Source organism: Gordionus sp. m RMFG-2023, chromosome 4, assembly GCF_954871325.1.
Source record: "Gordionus sp. m RMFG-2023 chromosome 4, tfGorSpeb1-WG-v2, whole genome shotgun sequence".
Lineage (NCBI taxonomy): Eukaryota > Metazoa > Nematomorpha > Gordioida > Chordodea > Parachordodidae > Gordionus > Gordionus sp. m RMFG-2023.
The window spans coordinates 8,966,335-8,982,443 of record NC_088778.1 but is presented as its reverse complement, the minus strand read 5'-3'; the positions used below and the strand labels follow the sequence as shown (position 1 = coordinate 8,982,443).

Sequence of the window (16,109 nt, the reverse complement as noted above, 5' to 3'; positions counted from 1 at the left end):
ACATAAAACCTTTACAGGTTCATGTCAATCATTGGCATGCTTATTTATCTATGATAAGTTTAAATATTTTAAAAAACTTTGTTTATAGTTAGTATGTTAATTAGTACACCATGTCATGCTATTTCATATTCTTTTTTATACCAAATCTGAAATGATAATTATTAAACATATTTGTAGATACCAGTTTAATATAAAGCATCAATAATTTAGAAGCATTGCTAAAGTTACTAGTTACTGATAGCTGTAAAAAATTTGTATTTATTATTTATATAAAAAGAATGAAACATTCTTTTAAATTAGTGATAATTTTAAATTATAATAAAATGATATTGTTTAATCCATGGTAGTTTTTCAAATAATTCATCGTCGTTTATTAATGTGTTACATTTTTACAAAAAATATAACTTTAACCGATTAAATTCTTTGGAATGTAACTGCCCATAAATAACTAGTTTAAAATATTTATATACTTAATAAATATTTTTAAATATTTAATTTTATTTTTAATAGTTATAATTAATTAATTTTGAATTAAAATTTTGATTAAATGTCTAATTTAGTATGTGCACCTTTTTATATTTGATATTGAATTGATAATTGACAATGAGTCATACAGACACAGAATATAATATGAATTTGACTTTAACTGTTATTTGATCCATATCTCTTCAATCATTCGTTTTAGTGACGTGTGTGACAGCCCTCAGATTGACGTTTCATCCCAATCCCTCTGATTGCTTCCCGCCATCACCTATTCAGTGGTATATGCTACAAGGTCCCCAAACTGGTCAGCATGTATTCGCAATTTGCGATCTAGCGTTTATATTACATATAAATATATCCCCTTCCTATCTTGATCTATTTCTTCTCTCCAGTAGTGTTGTTAAAAACACAATTTGGATAGATTTTTAAAAACGGCGCGATTAAGATTTTAGCCAAAATAATATTGTCTTAGCCTCAAGATTTGGCAAGTATAAAGTTGAAAAGCAAACAATTAATAGGTGAAAGAAAAATAGAATGGAATTAATATTTTTTTAAATATATCAATAGCGTCTACATGAGCGGGAGGGGTAGGAACAGTTTGCATCCTATTTTTTTGAGGGGGTAGGCTTCTTTAATGGGGGTAGAATAAATTTTTTGGGGGTTTATCTATTAAATTTTGAGATGAAATAGGATAAAATTTATTGCTTTAAAAATTAATACTTTTATTATAGAAATATTATAATACAATTATCGGCCAAATCTATATATTGCAAACAATCATACACATTGTTTTCCAAATAAAACTTTCTGCTATCCTTTTTAATTTAAAAGATTTCGATATATCAGCAAGCTCATAATGCCTTAATAATTAATTCATTGTAAATAATGGAGGTTTTAATTAAATTTATTATCTAATATAAATTCTTTATATTCACAAAATATCGATAGTTGGTAGTAGAGATATATTAATTTAAGTTATCCTTAAGAGTATTAATAAAATTATAAAGGTGAAAATAATTATAGGGGGGTAGGCAAAGGTTTTTGAACGGGGTTTGCATCCAGTAAAAATCCTGTCATGTAGACGCTGTCTATCAATAAGGTAAAAATCAATATTCTTTTTGATTAAAATTTAAAATTTAATTATATATATTAATTAATAATTTTTTGGATATATAGATTTAATTAACAAAAAAATCTATCCCTGGTTAAAATTTTATAGTTATAAATGTAATCGGGCCGTTTTTAAAAATAGACCTGAATTAACAAACTACTCTCCAGTCATTCATGGTTTCATTCCTTATCCTTACATATTGACTAAGTCAAATTCCTTAACAATGGAATGTGTGTCATGTTCTCGACTTTGTTTATCATTATATTTATTTATCTCATTTCACTTTTGGTATAGCCCAATATAGATTAGTACTTATCAGACCACCGAACATAATTTTCGCTGATATTTTTTTGATAAGTTGTAGATTGATACTATATTTAATATAACTACTCTTATAAAGCCATGAAAAAACTAAGCTAGCAGATTAATATCTAGTTATATGACGAAAAAGAATTACTATTTAATGAATATTGGTACAATGAATATCATTAGAAGATTATTGGTAAAAAGACTACATTGAATAAAAAATAAAGAATCTTATTGGATAAATATAATTGACGTTTTTTGAGAATTATATATGTAGATTATTTTGATTGTGTTAATTACAGTCAATTTATCACTTCAGTCATCTACAATATTACACTAGCACCATCAATTGTTTCCTTATCCTAAAGGTAAAGGCATGCTAGAATTGAAAACCTCTTCTGAATACTTAAATTCTTTTTTGAAAATTTTTAAGGAACACTTGAAAATTTTTATTCTCTTTGGTCATAGGACTCTTAACTCTTGGTTTTAATATCAAAACTTCTTTTATATAACAGCATCTCTAAATCCTATCAAATTATAATAAAATTAATTCCTAAGAAATTCTATAATTTTAATATAAAAGGAACTCTTTGTTTGGCTGCTTCAACCTCAATTGTTGCTCCATTTGACAAGACGACATACCAAAAATTTCTAAAAAAACACGATAGATACACAATATATTTCGAATAAGAGTTCTCACAAGAAGAGCTCAGAAAGGCAATCCTTTTATTCCAAAAAGATTCTGCCTATGGATTTGAAAATATATGACCTATATTTTTGAATGACTTGACTGCTCCATTTACTAATACTAAATCTGTTTACTTTCCTAACATTACTATGCAACATCATTGCATCTGGTGATAATCCATCCTTTATTTGTAGGATTTTATTTGGTGCTAAACTTATTGCCCTCATTAAACCCAATAAAGATATAAGACAAATCGCCATAGGAAGAGTCTTTCTAAGACTCGCTGCCAAAATCTTTTGACTCGGGTCTACAGGCGTTGCTACCTGTCTTCTTGTACCCAGTAGTTAGGTCTGATTTAAAATGTATGTTTTCTAGGCAACGGCTCATAGCTCTCGATTTTAACTCCAAAATAATATTTCTTATGCACATTTAATTATAATCGACTTCAGGAGTGCTTCTAATAATCTCCATACTAACACCAAATATTTTCCAACTTATGCTAACTACATAATTGGCTGCTACCAAGATCCTACCCTTCTTCAAATAGATACCAATCGCATCCGCCGAAGGCATTCAACAAGGAAACCGCGTAGGTTTACTAATTATAGGTCTTAATTTTATTATTAAAAAATTAAAAGCAACTACAAGCTCGATCTCTACATTTGATACACCAAAAACGGTACAATAAGTGGTTCACGTGTGGAAATCGTTAAGGCTCGCAACATAATAAAAAATGTATGTGTCTCTACTGGTCTTAGGTTAAACACAAACAAAACCAAAATCTGCCTCTTATAATTGGACGTTGAAATTAATTATAGTTCTAAAAACATTATACAAGACAAAATCTTTCACTTGGTCTCTTATTGTTGTGTGGGAGCGATCCAACAATAATATAAAAAAAACCTTAAGTAACCTCAGAAACTTTGATGAGCTCTTATATTCCATTCCTAAGCACAAGATATATTTCATAATTAAAAAATACTTTTTCAACATTCCCAAAATACTTTTTCAACATTCCCAAAATCCTTTATGCCATAAAATCCACTGCTATCTTCAAATTTACCGGAGAACTCAAAATTAACGAGTTAAAAAATAAAAGGTATAATGGAAAAAATTGTCAATCCTCATTTTAATGATCACTCATTCAAGCCACTTTACCCATTTCTAATGGAGGAATCGGAATTCGGTCTCTATACTTTGTCGATATGTGGATTTATCTCTGCTATCTTGCCTTTCATTATTTTTCAAATGACCATTTGCTAGATGAGGTTTTTTCCTTATTGTGCAACACAAATGCACTTTACACTCCTCTTCCAACTTCAAACAAGCAGAAAATTGGGTTTTACATATGATTACAGATACCGTTGATTAACTATTCCCCATATAATCTGTCGACCATTCCTCTTTTGCTGTTTTGAACATTGGTTCATGTAAATTATTGGAGGCTATTCCTTTTAAAAACCTAGGTCTTTAGTTCAATGACCAAGAATTCAGTTTTGCGCTTGATATTCGCTTAAACATCAACTCAATTATCTCATAAAAATGCGCTAGCTGTTACTAAGAGATTCGAGCAAACATCGCCTTCAATTCATCAGGAGTAGCGGCTAGCTCTTAGGCACACTTTATTCAGTTACCTTAGCAAGCATGCTTTAAATTCAGCTGGGATTCCTTAGTTAACCGTTACATCCATAAATTTTTAAATGTGGAGTCCTATATTGGTAGTCTATTAGACCACACAGAATTAAAAAGTTAATTCCCTAATTCTTCATAATCCATTACAAAATTTCAATTTATTTTATAACCAAATATCTACTACAATATATATATCAAAAACTCATTAAATATGCAAATTGATTTATATTATAGTATTTGTTTAATATTTGAAATATTAGGAAGTTGTATTGTTATTATTATAAAAATAATTTGATGATATAATTAAAATATTGAGAATTTAACACATTTCACTTTTATAAATTTAATAGATTAAAACTTTTATACCTTAACTCTTTGCAAAACTAAAGTAAAATATTTTTAAAAAAAGTCATCGATTTTATTGAGAATACGAGAATAGCTGAACGCATTATATTGGAACTTAAGGAAAATAGGGCAAACTGTAGATAACGAATTTCTATTTAATAGGCGAGAAGAGAGGAAAGATGAGAGCTACAAAAGGTAAAATAAGTCGATGCCACCTAACCTACCAATAAAATACTCCAAACGGTCGATAAATAATTTTTTAGGGGGTATAGTAGTAGATTTGTGACAGGGGGGGGGGGGAATTTGCCTTCAAAAAATTTAACGTTTGATCTTTGATTATGAATAAAACCTAATAACTATTTTATTATGGGGGTGGGGCAAGATTTTTACGTTACCTCTTCTCTAATTCTAACTCGTTCAATATATTTTTTGAGCAATAAAATTCTCATCTTTAGAATTTTTTTATAGTTATTTTTATGCGTAAATCTGTATTGAATCTACTTATTTTGTGTAATTATATTATAATTTTCTGAATAAAATAATTTAATTAGGAGTTTAATTAAAATAATTTAAAAAAATGTAACCCGGGTAAACGTTTGTAAAAAGCAAGACTGAAACCTTGATAGAATTTAAAGCTACCGATGAGTCACATGTCCATTTAGGATAAGAGCTGTTATGCCCATTTACACATACAATTAACATAAATTATCAATCATTTTATTTAATCCAAATATTTGAATTCATTGACTTTACACAGAGATTGGAATATAAATATATATGTGTATATATAGTAATAAATAAATATAAATTTATTTGAAAATAACATTCTATAACATATTAATATTATGCTACCAGAATTGTGCGAAATCAAGCTATACGAGATTGCCTGATTGATATTTTCCCTCAATCTTTGTAATTTTAAGTAATATATATTAAAAAATAACTCAAAAGTTTATGTTCAAATGTTCTGAAATTTTATTGGATACCTATTTTAGGCATACTAAAATACTTTATATAAAAATTAGATTTTCAAATTTAAAAACACACTCGATAAATGATTTTGGCTATTTTTAAGTGTAAATCATCTACTTTACTTTTTTTTTAATTTTGAAAAATCTTATTTGAGCCGGAAGTGTATTCCAACACGTGTTAAATACATAGATAAATTTCCAAACAAATTAATAAAATATTACAAATATAGTCTGAATATGCACCATATTGCCGATAATGTATGGGCGATCTATAATAAAAATGTTTTAATTTACTTGTCTCGATGCGTTGTATTTTATACTTTTTGGAATCTCATTATAAATAGAAATCAATGTCTGAGCAAAGCCGGCACTTCTAGGGTCATCCGGCATTCTTCGTTGAAATGTCTGGGGTGAAAAAGTTTGATTATTCAGACCCCTTAAGTCTCTTTTTTTCAATCCAATAGGAAAATAATCGAACCATTCATCAAAATTATCATGATAATAGTTCATAGGATAATATAATTTTGAAGGAAAATCTTGTTGTTTTGGACGACTATAACTTACTTTTTTCTTTTGTGGTCTTATTTTTGTTATGATAGGTCTTATTGGCTTAGGGGCTTCTACGATATGTTTTATATGCTTTAACTTAGGTGCTTCTACAATTCGTTTTATATGTTTTGGCTTAGGTGCTTCTACAATATTTTTTACATGCTTTGGCTTAGGTGCTTCTACAATACGTTTTATATGCTTTGGCATAGGCGTTTTTACTACAAGTTTTATTTCTTGTCGAATATTTTTCTCGTGGTGTCTTCTCTCTTTAAATCGTATTTTTCTGAGGAGGGGAATGCCAATTATTTTGATTTTTATATCTTTGTCTTTTACTTCGCTCTTAGCATCTCTAACCCTTTCGCGAGGTATATCGGAATATCTATTCCTACTACTTTTCGATTTATCATCAAGTAAGGTTGAAATGGGTTGATTCAATAAATGAGTGAGTTGGCCGTATTTTTGGGAGCCTTTGTCTTTTTCTAAATGCAAAATGTCGTTTATAGCATTTATAACTTGGTGAGCTTCGTCGTGATAATTATCATCTATTTGAAGCTTATTCCGTTCTTTGTGAGGTAACTGTCTACCAATATGTTGAAAATAGTCGTGACAAGTTGATTCAATGGAATGCCCGTTCTCATTCAAACTTATTTGAATTCGCTTGACAACAGTCAGCATAGTTTTCAATTGTTCATAAAAAATAGTTTCATCTCGCGTCAGCAACCCCTGTTGTCGAGATTGATGATGATAATGCTCTTTCTTATGAGGGTCGTGGAGAGAGTGAAACCTTTTACCTTCCCGATTGCATCTATGATTATTGATCAAAGTTGTTATGTATTCAAAACTCGTTAATAAATATTCATTATTTTGTTTTATTGATATTAAAAGGTTGTAACCTCTCGGATTATTTATGTCATTAGCCTTGCTCTGAAAATATTTCTCGTAACATTTTTCGATTATGCTTATTATGCATTCTATACTTCTACTTAGACGATGCAAAGAATTTATCGCTTCTTGAAAATGATTCCTTGGAGCAATAGTATGATACTTGTTATCATTATCGTGATCCCTAATTTGAATATGATGTAGAACGTTTTTAGGTTGTGAAGTGCCACCTTCAAATTTAGAGGGAAAACGCGACTGACCATCACTAAATTCATAATTACAAGATGACCTTTTATATTCTATCATGTCATCTAAATGCAATAAGTATTCCCAAATAGCGCGATTGAGTGGATTGTGGCTATTAAACCTTTGCTCGTTTTCGTATTCGGCCAATAATTTTCTCATGAACGATATGTCTAATATCACATCCTGAGTTTGGAAACTATCCTTGCCTTTCCCTCGTTTTAGCGACAAATAATACAGAGTATCTTCTATAAAATGATGGGCAATTTTATAAAAATATAAAAGCGAATTTTTAATGGTCGGATAATCGATGGAATTCAAATTATCAATCGACTTTTGATCAAATTTCTTTGACCAATCAACATCTACACAACTTTGCCTAATCACATCCTCTTTGGTCAATTTTTTAATGTTATTATTTTGCGTATCACCAATCTTTGATTGATAAACTTTCGACGAATAGTCCCGTATAAGTTTTAACAAATCGTTGATAGATAAGCCTTTAAGTAATTTCTTAATATCTAACAGATTTCCCGAGGTAGTATCAAGGGAAAATGGTTGTCGATTGTCATCGGGCCTGTACGGTGGACTAGGTTCATGATTTTTGGGGGGAATTTTATGGTGAGGTCTTCTCTCCCTGTTAAAATGATTGCGTAAATTATCCAAATTTTCCGGAGACGATAACAGATTATTACGTTTATTTTCAAGATTTCCATGGGTAGTTCGAATCTGGTTATGAGTTGGTTCTTCAATTCTACGACGAATTCCGGGATGTGACTTTCTATGTTCGTTGCGAAAGTTGAAATTTTGGTTTATACCTGGATTTTCAGGGGGCGGAAATGGGGGATTCCGCCTACTCTCCGGACTTACATGTATAGGTCTACGTCGATGCCCAGTTTCTCTATTTCTTTGATGAATTTCTGCATGGAGCCTTCTCTCTGTGTTGCGCGAATTAAAAGAATTATCTAAATTTTCTGTATTCCTTGTATTCCCAAAATCTTGAGGCGGTGAAAATATGCGATTTAGTTTACTTTCCACATTCCCATATTCAGTACGAAGTTGATTGCTCGTTTCTTGGTTTGGTGGCTCTTCTCCTAATAATCTTTCTACGATTGAAATTTTTACATCCGCCAGAAACTCTAATAGCAAACGGGCTGGTATAACTTCGTTGCGGTTCCTAGATTGCCTTCTGTGTCTAAAATGTGAATTCATTGAGTGGTAAGTGGGTGCATGCGGTTTCGCTGTTTGGTATTAAATTTAATTTATAGTACATATTGTTATTTTTTAATTCTATTCTTCTTATGTTTTAAAAGTTAAAACTTAATAAAATAATTATATAAAAATAGCAAAATTTTAATAAATAATTAATTGATAATCCCTAAAGTTATAAAGGAAAAAGGTTCTTCTAAAATGGGCCTTATCATAATTCAACAAGTTTTTATAATTTTTATTACTTATTAGTATGGACGAATTTAATATGCTAACAGCCATTGACATCTTTATCACCGTGAAAAGGACATAGAACAAGCCTATTCCTCTGAAATTAGGCATTATATTTATAATTCCTTTTAAATATTTTTATATAAATATTATTTTTTTTAAAATTTTTAACCACAAATCATTATCAATATGTCCATTTGTTAATTAGGGTAATAGCAAATTAATTCTTAATTGAATTAAAGGCATATAATATAACTTTTAATATTAATAAGACTAGCATTTCTGTAAAAAATAATAAGTAAAATTTTTATTTTTAAATATGGGCTAAAATAATCAATTTAGATTCAAAATATTTATATAATTATAAAAGTTAATTAAAATAAATGATAATTTTATCATAAAAATACTTTTAAAATAAAAATTTGATATCATTTTCTCTTTCGAAACGTTTTTCACACAGTTTTTATATTTGAAATAGATAAGGTAAAATAAAAAGAATAAATAAAAGAATATTGAAAAGATAAAAACAAAAAAGCGTTTCATGTCTTAAATCACGAAAGCATTTCGAAATGATAAAAAATTTTGCACGAGTGCCATCTATCCATCTCAGCTCATTTTTTTTTGAATGTCTTGTTAGTTATAATTATAATTTGATTTTATATATTTTTTTAAATTAAATGCATGTTCCAAATTTATATTTTAATAACCTTAACATAGTTTTTCTTTTTTTAAAAAATTATATAATTATCATTTATAAACGAATCATTTTAACATCTTTTTTTTTATACATTTATACCTAAAATAATATTTAATTGCTGCAAATTATTAAGGTTTTTTTATTAACTTTAAAAAAAATTTTTATTTTTTTTAAAAAATTTTTATTTTTTTTAAAAAATTTTTATTTTTTTTAAAAAATAGGTATTTTTAATGGTAGTAAAAATGTAAAAAATGTGAACTATTAATAATATGTTTGAAAATTTTCCTCCTATTTTTAATAGGAATACTTCTTTTCTTTAATTGAGTTTTTTTTAAATATTATTAACAAAACAATTAGGCTACCATTTAATCAGGGATTCAAACAGAATGGTTAAACCAATATTAACCGTTGAATAATTTGTCACTCGAACTATAACCGAACTTCTAAAAATGCCTGTGAACCGGGTTGAACCTGTTGACATATTAATTCCTTTTTTTACATAATTCTAATGTATACTGGTATGCGAAAATTGAGTCAGGTTTTAATGGTTCAACCCCACTTGATATTATTATTATTTTTTAGGAATAGAACCTGAACCATGAACTGTTATTTATATCCTAACTTAAACTACACCGAAACGATTACGGCTTAAAGCCCTGCATTTAATCTCAGAAATAGAAAAAAAAGTTCAATACTGTTAGCTCAGTTATTTCTTAATGCTTTATCAGATAAGAAAACTGAATTGTATAAGAAGAAAAAAATTGCCTCAGATATAAAATCTAAATCCCAGATTTATAAATAAATTGCTCAGCAGAATAATATATGAAATTTGCTATGACAATAAATTTTATGTAACAACAAAACGGCGCCTAAAAAATGTTCTGGTTAATAAGCTTATTTGAAAAATTATGAATTTTTATTTTGTGGATAAATATTACAAATATTTTGTTTAAGCCATTTATTAGCCGGCTCAAAACTATCACTTTGACACGGGGTTTTACTTAAAAACTTAGCAGCTCAAATTTGAAAGAAACCAATATATATTAAACCGACTTAATGATAACGGATTTTCTCCGACACGCGCTTATAGATTAAGCCCAAAGAGGTAATTAACAAATTAGTCAAAAAATTTTTTTATTCGCTTATTTAATATCCTTTCCATTCAATATTCTATTATCATGTTATAAAGATTTATTAAATAGTAATAAATAAGGTATTATAAATATATTATTATTTAGTGTAAAGGTACTTTTGAATTTTTTTAAAAAAACCAATAAGCTTCTTAATTGGTAATTCTCAGGGCTTCATATCACACTTTACGAACTTTGAACCGAATTTATAGGAAATTTTTTACAAATTCGAACCCGTTTTTAAACTCCCTGGTAGTGTTGCTAAATGGCTTGATTTTTCAAGGCTAACCCAATATTATAGCCATAAAATATTAAGCAAGCATTTTGCTCATAGGTGACATAATAGTTTGGGCAACTATTAACGAAATCTTGAGGATGCTAATTTTTTTAAATTTATTTAATTTCATCAAATATTATAACAAAAATTATTACAATTGACCAAAATGAGCTAACTCATGCTATAGGCATCCGTTTAAATTGCTTAGTAACCCAACCCCACATCTGTGCCGGCTGCAGTTCTGCTGTTTTGAGTAATGGAAGGCATAGTCTACATTGTCGTTCATGTAAAGGCCGCATCGTTAGACATAAAATTTGAAATTCTATAATTCTTAGAGCCCTGAGATCCGCTCAAATTCCTTCTATTCTCGAACCTTCTGGTCTTTTCAGATCTGATGGGAAATGCGACGGGTTCTCTCAAATTCCCTGGAAGCGAGGCCAATTCTTGGTCTGGGTTTACTCTTGTATTGATCCATTGGCTCCTTCCAATCAATCCCTTAACATTCTGGAGAACAAGGAGCTTCTAAAAATTGCAAAATATTCAGAAATATCCCAAGATCACTTATTCATTCCTATCATTTCCACTACCTTGACTACCTTTGGGAATCGTGCTCTTTCCTTCTTCAAGGAACTTGGATCGCTAATCCGCAAACTAACAGATGAACCTCGTGAAGGCTTCTTCTTAAGACAAAGACTCGCAATAGCAATTCACAGGACTAATTACATCAGCTTCATTGGCAGCCTCATCTCACATGATGATTAGAATATATTTTATATAATTTTAATCCGTTATATAAATTTTATAATATTTATAACTATATATTTTCTCGAATATAATTTATTACATTTTTGAAATTACTAAAATTATATTAAAAAATTTTTTTTAATATTTGAAATTTTTTTATTTCTTATTCGATTTTGTATCCATTTATATTTCGATAAAAATATGATTATGTTTATAATAACTACATAAAAAATATAATAAACATTTATCATTTATAAAATATAGAATTTAATTTATAATGAAAAAATAATAATTATATTATTTATCAGAGACCTGCAAACCCTCCTCGGAAAGAGGCGATAAAGGATATGATTCTAAAAAATCGAGCTGGGTCGATTTTTAAAATTTTTATATTTTTTTACAAAAATTTATTATATCAATTAATTAAGTGCCTAAATGTTAGAAGATCTTATAATGGATCGTTTAAATATTCATTCATTACCCCAAATTTTTAATTTTCCCATTAAAATAATTTCGCCAAATAAGGCCAAAATTATCCAAAATAAAATTTTAAAAATTTGAGAAATTTAAAAAAAATATTTTTCAAGAAAATTAGTAAAATATGTATTCAATATTTGTAATTTCTGAGCAAAGAAAAAAATTCTTAGCTTTTCAGTTTTTCTAAGAGAAATATAATTCAAATAGTTAAAAACAAATTCACAATTTGATATTAGTTTTTAAGAAAAACTACGTCACTTAATGAGCTTTTCAGGAGAGAAGGCGGAGAAATTGCTATTTTATAACATTATATATATAATATATAGAAAATTATAATTATGAGTATAATTCAAATATTGCATTTGTGCTTACTTAATTTATCTTTTCTTCAACTACTTATCATAATACTTTGCATTTATCCATGCTACTAGGGATTATAATAATAATAAGTAAAATTATTCAGTTTTTCATATAGATTTAGTGAAACATGATAAGAGTAAGAAACGAAATATCTGTACCGATGTTGTGAGGTTAACTTTGCCCCACATCTAAATTGAGATTTATCACATAGTCCCACCCATTTGAAAGTTTATCATGTAAGTGTTCTTCAATCGCATTGACAAATTCACACATAAAGGACATATAACTTCAATTAATAAAAAATATTATATTGTGCTTAAAAATCGCCATCGATTTTAAAAATTAATTATTTTATGCGAAAAGTACTTTAATTTTTTCTCGGATAAGCGTCTTACTAAAGGGCATTTTTATCAAAGAATTATGTCATTTTTTACTATTTCTTGAATAGTAACGAATTGTATGACAAAGTTTTATTTTTTTTTAGTTAAAAAATGACACAACTTAAGTTTAAGCGCAAAATTATGACATAAGTCTAACTAAAGTAAATTAATGTTACCACAGCTGATTTATTATTTCTATTACCCTGCCCATAATGACAAGATCTGTTAGATTATACAGGGATCACGTGATTAATTATATAAATAACACGTTGTAATGAGGAAACCATTGCAATTGATTTTTTATTAAAACCCATTTTTGAATTAAGTAATTATCCAAAATTAAATTATTAATTTATAAATTTAATTTTAAATTTAATTTGATATTAATTTTGATCAAGTTTTTAGATCAAATTAGAAGATTATAATATAGGCCTTATAAATTAATATAAATGTTATATTAATTCATACATAATATAATTTAAAAAATATATTTGCACCAGTTAAACGTGTCTTTAAAAGTTTTGTCAACGTTCCCATTTAGTTTATCAGATCAAAATTTTGAAAAACCAAATTATTAAAAAATAAATAAAAAATGGTTAGAAAGTGTATTGTTATAATGATTTTTTTTCATAAATCATTTTATATTTTCAAAATATTATCATAAATAAATGCAATACCAATTAGTGAACAAAATTTAATATAAATTATTATGTTGTGACAAAAAATGTAATCGTGTAAACATAAGACAGCATATATATTTTATAAAAATATCTCTAAATAGATAAAGGAATTGAATTCCGAAAAAACTATGTAGTTTTAGTTTTCTTGTAAATTACATTGATTGCGCATACATTATGTCACACAAGGAAGTTAAACTTGCATTAAGATATCTTGTTTACGATCTGCGTGTATAAAGTATTTTTATTTCATTTAATTTTTCAGTTTAAAAATTATCTAGGTATTGTGTAGAGCAAAATTGCACATCTAAATTTATTATTAAACATATCAAACTTATAGAGTATATGATAATATTATATAATTAAGTATAGAGATTAGCCAAGAAGAAATATCAAATGAAATTATCAGACAAAATTAGAAAATAAACATTCTACACAATAATCAGTTTTCTTTTCAATAAAAATATCTTAAAAATATGCCAATATCTCTGTAGTGTATATTTAATTTAATTTAGATTTTATTAAAAAAATTCAATTATCAATTAAAAATTAATAATTTAAATATATATTCCAAAAAATTTTATGTCGGTGCGCCAATTTACGCTCTCTATAATAACGGCTGTTGAAAAGCACGCCACCGATTTGATTTTAAAACCCTCGTCTGCTGCTAATAGTTTTGCCAGTGCACAGGTCTTTTAGATATAACTTTCTTTTAAAATAAAATATTATAGAAAATTATATTTTCGAATTTTTAGTTTACTTTAAGATTGATTATTTATTGAAATAGGCATTCTTGTGTTAATTTTTTTTTTGTAATAAAAATTTGTTATATATATAACAACATTTCATTATTATATAATTCTGTGTATGGTCTTTCTTTATGTGTCCCGATTAAATGTCCTATACCTATGTCCAGTCTTCATTTGAAAAATTTAAATATTTTAAAGGGTTTCATTTATTTTAAAAATAATTAACATATACGTATTAAGTAGAAAAGTTATTTAGCTGATAATAAAGTTTTAATCAAAACTTCTCATTAACATTTACAGATTATCAAGATTTTTATTAGATCATGTCCAATATTTCCCGTTCTTACACATTATTTTTAAAAATAGTTTTTGAATATACATATTACTGGATATATCCAATAATCGGTTCAGAGCTTCTGTATATTATTTGTTTGGTACATGTCTCTATAATTATCTTTATGATATGTCTTTGGATATATTACTCATTACCTAAGAGATTACGGGTTAGTTCGTGCACAACTTTATACTTTTATAAAATAAAATTACCCTTTAATGACAGAAGACTCTTTTAACAACATATTTTAAATTAAACTCGAATTAATGTTTCTGAATATCTTTTAATAACTTCATGAAAAATAAATTTTAAAGCCAAAAATTTTACTCTCTCTATGAGAAAATAGATACTTAATCATAAAAAAACATAAATAGATCAAATATATAAATAAATTTACAAAGATATAATGTTTTATTTAAATTTATATGAAATTTCAATTAGCAAAAAAAAAAAATTGTGAAAATAGGAGTCCTATTATAAACTTTTATAAATTTTATAGTGGAAATCTTTATAACAAATTAATTATATAGTTAAATGTCAGAGTATGTTAATCAATATGCATCCATATTACCAAACTTTCTGCCACCTACGAATCGACAACATATGAAATCAATATAAGACAATCTAAGCAATTTATCATGAAACGAACCAACAAGAATGGGTACGCGAGTTCCCATTTCAAAGAGAATGCCAAAGAATCCCAAGAAATAAATTCTAAAATGATCAAGATCGTACCAAAATTGGAATAGATTAAGTACCAAATAAAACCAAAGATAGAAATCATAAAACAAGATGTTTCTGAGAGATATCCAAAAGTAATACGATACATTATCATAGGAATAGTTACCAAGGTTCCAAATTTATATATTCCACAATTGCGTCGTTAATGTCACATATTTTGTCAGTATAAGTCAAGAGTAATAATCAATTTTAAAGTGAGCGTTCAATTTACTGAACATTGAAAGCCTTGACCAAGATATTACTTAAAAACATAATGTTTGTATTCGGGTAGGTTGTGGCCTCGAAGATTGAATATCGTGTCCTAGACACTGTCGAGAGAATAAAAATTTCATATTGGTGCTTCGAATAAAAAACTTGGAGAACCATTCCGGTATCAAAGTAATTCTTTTTCCAAAATTTGATTCATTAACTGCCCTTGTATTCCTACTACTACTGCAAAACCTGAAACAGAATAAGGGTTGGAGTGAGAACCTGATAGAAAAATCTTGAATACTGATGGAGTATAGGGCAGTTTTGAGCCATAAGAACATTAGATAAGCTTTGTTGAAAAAAAATATGCCATCCTATAAACGAAGCAGGAATAGGAAGAATATTATTTGGAAAGTGGTGGTATAATTTGTATTTTCGAAAAATATATTTGCAATAAGATCTACTAATAGAAACAGTAACGATCCTCAAGTTATGCATGCAACAATAATTGGGACAATCCCAATGCATATGTGGCATAGTATTTTCTCTAAAATTGGCATATATATTTTTTTGATCGGTGTCTTTAAAATCGGTATTAATAACATTCCCGTCGTCTGCTACCATAAACTTTTGCTTTTTTCTATATAGCTATTTATATCTCGATTTGGTTAGCAACTACCGAAAGAATGGATATTTTTTATTAT

The 16,109-nt window shown here is 27.6% G+C and overlaps 1 protein-coding gene across 7 annotated transcripts in view; it reads right to left on the bottom strand.

Annotated features, from left to right (window-relative positions):
• Window positions 1–5,514: 5,514 nt before the first annotated feature.
• Window positions 5,515–16,109, bottom strand: part of LOC135928986 (uncharacterized) — a 28,024-nt gene continuing 17,429 nt past the window's right edge. For 3 of the 7 annotated variants that reach the window (XM_065465464.1, XM_065465465.1, XM_065465466.1), the window contains one exon: window positions 5,515–8,451. In XM_065465464.1, the coding sequence (XP_065321536.1) occupies window positions 5,822–8,422 (2,601 nt within the window). In that variant the 5' untranslated portion in view covers window positions 8,423–8,451 and the 3' untranslated portion in view covers window positions 5,515–5,821. Of the gene's footprint in view, window positions 8,452–8,664; window positions 8,833–13,465; window positions 13,618–16,109 lie in introns of those variants that run through there. The other 4 variants (XR_010572440.1, XR_010572441.1, XR_010572442.1 and 1 more) reach the window with 2 other exon arrangements.